This window comes from Nansenia antarctica (assembly GCF_963989245.1).
Source record: "Nansenia antarctica genome assembly, chromosome: 2".
In the NCBI taxonomy this organism is placed as follows: Eukaryota; Metazoa; Chordata; class Actinopteri; order Argentiniformes; family Microstomatidae; genus Nansenia; species Nansenia antarctica.
Window position 1 is genome coordinate 19,122,873 of NC_137675.1, and position 6,847 is coordinate 19,129,719.

General features: G+C 56.8%; 1 protein-coding gene across 1 annotated transcript; it reads right to left on the bottom strand.

Moving 5' to 3' along the window:
* Window positions 1-748: 748 nt before the first annotated feature.
* Window positions 749-6,166, bottom strand: prr36a (proline rich 36a; the record flags this gene model as incomplete). Its single annotated transcript, XM_080522787.1, has 3 exons — window positions 749-871; window positions 3,334-6,014; window positions 6,154-6,166. The coding sequence occupies 3 exons, from the start codon at window positions 6,164-6,166 to the stop codon at window positions 749-751; spliced, it is 2,817 nt and encodes a 938-aa protein (XP_080378913.1).
* Between the last annotated feature and the right edge of the window lie 681 nt (window positions 6,167-6,847).

Genomic DNA, 6,847 nt, shown 5'->3' on the forward strand with positions numbered 1-6,847 from the left:
GAGGGGAGCCAACAGGTTGGGCCACAGGCTGCTCTCCAAGGGGCTCAGGGTGCCACCCCCACCCCCAGGGAGACGCAGCAGAGAGGAGCAGCCGTCTCCGTTCAACAGCAGGGTCTGGTTGATCAACTGCTGGACGATGTCCACTTTCTTGCCCCAGTCCAGGTCCAGGGGAGGGGGCCGCTCTGGGGAGTCTGGGTGGCGCTCCAGTGGGACTGGTCGCTGGGACTTGCCCCCCTGCTCGGGGGAGTCTGGAAGGGGGCTCTGGGTGGAGGTGGAGGTAGAATCTCCATCCTCCCTCTCCTCCTCTGAAGCGTCTTCATCACAGTGCCGGCAATCAAGCTCTTTTTCATGCAGAGGTTGTTGGCGTTCCTTCATCTCCTCTTCAACCTCTACTTCCGCCTTCTCTTCCTCATCCTCCTCCTCCTCCTCCTCTTCATCATCATCATTCTCCAGGGCCTCGTAGATAGTGCAAAGGCCAGAGGATGGAGAGAGCAGCACCGTAGACTGTTCTTTAGATGTCTGCTGCTGTTGCGTCTGCTGCTCCAGCTCCTGCTGCCACTGCTGGATCTGCTGCCTCTGCTTCAGCTCCTCCTGCTGCTGCTGCAGCTGGAGCTGGAGGAGGTCCCTCCTCTGCTTCTCCAGCTCCTCCCTCTTCTTCATCTCCACCTCCTGTTTCTTCCTCTCCTCCTCCTCCTCCTCCTCCTCCTGTTTCTTCTTCTTCTTCTCCTCCTCCTCCTCTTCTTCGGGCCTACTCTGCTGTTCTCTGCGTTGCTGGATCTCCAGCAGTTGTTGTTGGTGCTGTTGGAGCCTGCGGAGCTGGGGGCTGGCCTGCAGGCAGGGGCTCCTCGGGGGCAGGTCTGCGCAGGTCAGCCTGGGCAGGATAGGGGTCAGGGTCAAGAGGTCACAGTGGGGGGGTTTGGGGGCGGGGTGGTCACGGCCATGTGCGTTCAGCCCTGTGTGAGAGGAAGTGGAGACCACCCAGGCGGTGTGTGTGTTAGACAGACAGGGACAGGCAGAGAGAGAGAGAGACAGACCAGTGCAGAGCAGTGTAGGTGAGAGCAGATCGGCCGTGGACCCCTGTGGGAACCTTCCTCTAAGAGGGACGGTTAGTGAAAGTAATGCAGTACCCTGGAGGTCAACCAATACTAAAATGTTAAAAAAACAACCTACAGATTTGTTTCTGTTGTGCAGATTCGTTAAAGACTGCTCAAACTTAATTTAAAAAAAATCACAGCCAAATGGATTATCACAAACTAGAAAATATTGTATATTAGCATAGATTTCTGTCATAGTGGCTATGAGGTTGCTGAATGAACGTCATGTAGGCGTAATGGTTTATGACAGCTAAAGGTGATACTAGTTCAACACATGTCAATACAGTATGTAACATTAAACCAGGAACATCACATTTGTAGGAAAGGTGTGCAACATTGATGGCCTGAAAAGCAAAGCATGTAGGAAGGGGTGGGGTGGGGGGGAGGGGAGATGTAGTGAAGCAAAGGGTGCACAGGAGGAAAAGGTGACAGTGGGAGAGGTGGGCAGGGCATGGGCTGGCGTGTTAAAGCTGAGAGCATTTCATTAACCCTTGTAAATCCAAAATAAAGAGTTTTTTTTTGCAATATAGCGGCCAACTTCCTGTATATGCAGTAACTACCGACTATCGGTGTCGTGAAAAACAAAGTAGAAGCTAGTGAGAGACAACCAGTCAGTCAGTCAGTCCCAAATGGGTGGTGGGGGGGGGGGGGCTGGTTAGTCAGTCAGTGAGAGACATGCAAGATAAGAGCGCTCAGTCACCATGCATATAGTACATACAGAACACAGCACCACATGTGACCAGCCCTGAACTGAGCAAACCAAACCGTAGCGTAATGAGGGCGAGCCAATTCGCCATTGTGACATCATGCAAACAGGTGTCAAAGCCCAGTGACATTAGACAGTGGGGTTAAATGGTGGTGGGTCAGACGTGTTTTCTTTAGAGATAAATCTCAAACAACACAGGGTACAGGCAGAAAGGAAATGAAAAAAAAGCAAAAAACACTGGAGGACATATTAGAGGAAAAGAAATAAAGAAGAAAAAATACACTTGTTGGATGAGATGGATATCCTCCATTCTGATTGGGTGACGGTGGACTTCCTGTTGATTCTCAGTTCGTTTTGGTGATGGAGAGGGGTGGGGGGGGGGAATGTGAACACACAACACCTGACACAGGGTTGCACAATATGGGAGGGGGGAGCAGAGGCTTGAGTTGACATCCACATAGTCCCTGGGTCCTATTCTGAAGGCTAGGAGGAGGATGGGTGCAGAACACTAACCGTTACATGGACTCAATGTGTGTGTACGTACGTGTTTGCATGTGTGTGTGTCTGTCTGTTTACGTGCATGCGTGTGATTACGTGCGTGCTTACGTGTGTGTGGGTGAGTGTGAGTGTGTGTGTGATGGTACTGGAAATCCAATCCACCATAGATCCCCACATGAATAAAACTGTCCGGGAAGAGGAGTCATGTTAAATATCTAATCTTTATTAGCGTAAAATGGAAAATACTCCAAAAGAAGGACAAAACGAAGGGGGGGGGGGTTTCTAACCTTAAAGTGCAGGAGGAAAGGAGGAGTGTGTGGGGTAAGGGGATGGAAATATGTCTGTATCTTGATCATAAAGGGGGAGGGGACAAACAAAACAAAAACAAAATACAAATCAAATTCATTAGCATGTTGTTCAGTAAAAATACACAGAAGTTAAACAATTAATTCCATTTCACCATTAACAGACCAGTCAATCCATGCCAGTTCAGGGTGAACGGTAACATTTCCCACATTTAGTTGAAAGGCTTATTGATTCTATGATGGATTTTCAGATCATTTTCCGCATCAGATATGCAGTGTTAATTCAAAAAGAAAAAACACACGCACACATACACACTCAGTAAATAGTAGTAGCTATTGCACATACAGGAGTTTTAAGCCATATACTCATAATGGTAAGCGAATATCATACGAGGGAAGTGGCACTGCTGTATTTCAAAAGTCTTTTCTTTCTTTTTCACCTTCCCTTTTTTTATTTTGCTCCCCACATCTTTTTTTCTTTTCTCCCCAACCTTTGATTTTGATCACATCCAGCCCAGTTTGGAGAGGTTAAAGACAAACAACGATGATGACAATAACATTGAAGGTGGTTTTGAGGGGAGGGGACTAAGGGGGTCGGGGGTAAAGGTACATTACTAGGTGTGTATGAGGGGGGGGGGGCAGGGGGGGCATGGGAGCACTATACATTACCTGAGAGAGAGATAGTCTTTTCACAGATAGCTGTGTAGTAGGGCGTCTGGGTGTCAGAGACCTCCCTGGAGCCTCGCTGGGGGGTGACGAACAGGGAGGGGTCCAGACCTCCGGACCCCCCCATGTCACCCCCCTCCTGCCCACACAGCATGTACTGCTGCTCCTCCGGGTTGGAGCCTCCGCCCAGGGGGACAAGGTCCACCTCCTGGCCCAGGACGGAGTCGCCCTGGGCGGACTGCGGCGGCTGGGTCAGCTCCCTGATGAGGGAGTCGTCCTTGGCCTCCTCGGGCAGCTCCTCCAGGGAGAAGATGCCGGGGCTCTTGGGGCAGCTCTCCCCTGTGGACTGGGCGTTGGAGTTGGAGTTGGACGCCGTGGTCATGTCGAAGGCGTAGGACGCGGCAGAGTTGGCCGATTGCGGGGTGTCGCCCCCGGCTTCCTCGCTCACGGCGGAGGCCTCCTCGCCTTCCTCCAGGGTGGACAGGCGGCAGCTCCGGGCGGTCGGCTTGCTGTCGAAGGCGGCGTTGTCGATGCCTGCGCCTCCCCCCTGCAGGGGGTCCTCCAGCTGGGCCTCGCCCTCCGTGTCGCTGGCCTCGTCCTCCGTGGTGGAGGCGGACGAGGGGTTGGAGGCGGGGGCCGTGGGGGGGCCTCCCGGGAGCTCGTCGGCAGGCAGGGTCTCAGCCTCTGCCTCGTCCTCTTGCCCCTCCTCCTCCTCCCTGTCCCCTCTCTCCAAGTGGATCCCCAGGTCTTGGTCCTCTGGGTCGGGCTGGAGGGAGAGCACCGGGGCTGGGGCAGGAGGGCTGTGGGGCCTCCCCTCGGAGGGGGACTCCACCCCGGAGCTGGTCTCACTGCCGCTGTGGGCAGCCAGCTCCATGCCCATACTCAGGGTGGAGGACTGGGACACGCCCTGGCCTGGGAGAGGGAGGGGGGCCAGAGATGGCACGAGGGCAGGGGTGGAGGTGGAGGTGGGGTGGTCCTCCACTGGGGCTGTGGTTGGAGAGGGAGAGGCCGGGGTGGGCTGGGACATGTCCTGGGCCTGGGGGGGCACGTACGGGGCCGTGCCCAGCTCTAACCAGGCCTGGGCGGGAGACTGGGTGGGGGTCTCCGAGTCTGCCTGCCAGGGGTCTGTGGAGGGGCTGGCGGGGGCCAGCAGAGAGGCTGCGTTGGGGGGGGCCTGGGGTGAGAGGCAGGGCTGGGGGGGCAGACAGTACTGGGGGGGCAGGCAGGGCTGGGCCCAGGGGTCAGAGCTGGGTTGGTTGGGCTGTTCCCACTGTGCGCCCGGGGCGGAGGGCAGCAGGGGGGCGGGGGGCTGCGGTGGCGGCGGTTGCTGGGCGCGGTTCAGGTTGTCCAACCTCTCGTCCTCGGCGAAGTCGTCCTCGTCGGCGTTCCCGTAGCTCTCCAGGCCGCTCTCCGTCACCCCCTCGCTCGCCATCTCCACGTCTTCGTCCTCCTCCTCCTCCTCCTCCTGGTCGTGCCTCACCCTCCGCGGGTCCTCGGCCCGCTCCGAGCCCACCTCCATGTCGCACACCCTGTCTTCGTCGTCGTCCTCCTCCTCCTCGTCCTCGTCGAAGTCGTTCGCCGGGATGTCCGGGACCTTCTCGAAGTCGGGCGACCCGGCCGAGGCTCCCTCCATGTCCACGGCGCCCTTCAGGCTGGCGTCCCCCAGGTCGTCCAGGCTCTCCGTGCCCTCCAGGACGCCGGGGGCGCTCAGCTCCGACGCCCCCTGCTGGCTGCAGCTCACATCCTCAGAGTCCAGCTCTGACAGCAGGGCGCCGCCGCCGCGCCACCCGGCGCCCCCCGCGGCCCCCGCCGAGCCGGGGCGAGACTCCTCCGTGGGCTGGGTGCCGCTCATGTCCGACACCGACACCTGCTGACTGCCCTTGCTGTCGTCCTCTTCGTCCTCCTCGTCTTCGTCGTCGCCACCGTCGTCCTTTAAACCGGCCGCGGGGGCGGGGGCTGGCGCCATGGGGCCGTCGAGGGGCATGTCGGGCAGGGACTGTGTGGAGGACTGAGCCTGGTCCTCTGACGGGGGCGTCGCCTCTGTGGAGGAGGCCTCTGCCGGGCGGCTCTCTGGCAGGGCAGGCCTCCGCTCCTCAGCTGGGCTGGAGGGGGCGGCCGTGTCTCCTGGGCCCGGTGTTGTTGGTGGGTCAGCGGACCGGCCGGGGCTTGGTGGGGGAGAGGGGGTGACCGTCGGGGTGACCTCTACTGGGGGCTCCGGGACCTCCGACGACGACGCCGAGACTGGGGCCTCTGAGGCCACTCCTCCTTCCGGGGAAGCCGCCTCAGGTTCTGTTATAGCTGCGGCTGCCACCCCCGCCACTGCCGCTGCAGCTGTTGCTGTTCTTATTTGGAACTTGGGAGCTCCAGGTTTCTTGGCCTGTTGCTCTCCGGCCACAGAAGGGAGGACGGGCTGGGTGGGTTTGGGGTCCCGTGTTGAAACAGATGGGTTTGGGGTACTGGTCCACACAGGCTTGGGTTTGGGGATGGCAGGTAGGGTCTTACCCTGGGGGGCTCGGGAGGCCGGGGGTCTGGAGGTGGGGGGGGCTTTTCGTATGGGCGGAGCTTTGGAGGGGTCCTGTGGTTGAGGCCGGGCGGGCTTGGGGTCCGCCGCCTTGGGAGGGGGGCGCTTGGAGGCGGGTTCGGGTCTGGAAGCTGCCGCTGGTTTGGGGGGGTCAGGTTTAGTCGTCTTGGTAGCGGCCGATGTTGTGGGCTTTTTGGCTGCGTTAGCCGTTGGTCTGCCGACATCTGAAACCGAGCACGAGTCGAAAACGATTAATTCACCTCACTTCAATACAGCTACATGGTGACTTTCACATCACAACACTATTCATTTGACACTTATACACGTATCTTAGTTGTGGTCAGATAACACAAGATGTCAAACACATGACTTGCATATCTCACCTTTCTTAGCAGGGCCAGGCGCTTTGGAAGGCTGCACTGCAGTGGTCTTGCCAGTAGAGGGGGCTGTGGCACCTCTGGAGGCTACGGGTCTGGACAGGGGGGCTGAGGCTGGGGCCTTGGGTATTGCTCCCGTTGTTGAAAAGGCAGGCCGAGAGGCAAGAGGACCTGTTGGAGGCCTGGAAAAGAAGAATACAATGTTGAAAACAAAACCAACTGAACAAACACTTCAGACGACGTTTAAACTTAGGCCCCTATACTTTCTTCTATTCACGTTTTGTTTCTTTTTATTATTACTACTCAATCTTTTCAGTTTGTAAAGCGTCTTTGAGTGTCTAGAAAAGCGCTATATCATTCTAATGTATTATTATCAAAATCAAATCAAACCATAAACAGCCTCCGGACTGCTTTGATGTTATGTCCAACGAACACCCTCAATGCCCATTGACACACCGTGTGTTCAAGTTCAGATTCATTTCGTCAGGTGCCTCATTCTAAACCTGGGGGTTTTACACCATGACCAATGGCCAAATAAATACCTGCAAACTTCACCAAAAGCCCTTCACTGGCTCGCAACACAGTGACAATGTAGTGTGTAGCAGCTTTCTTGAGGTACCAGGAAGCCATTATCATGAACCACGCATGCCCAAACCCTAATGTGTGGCTTCAGTCAGTTT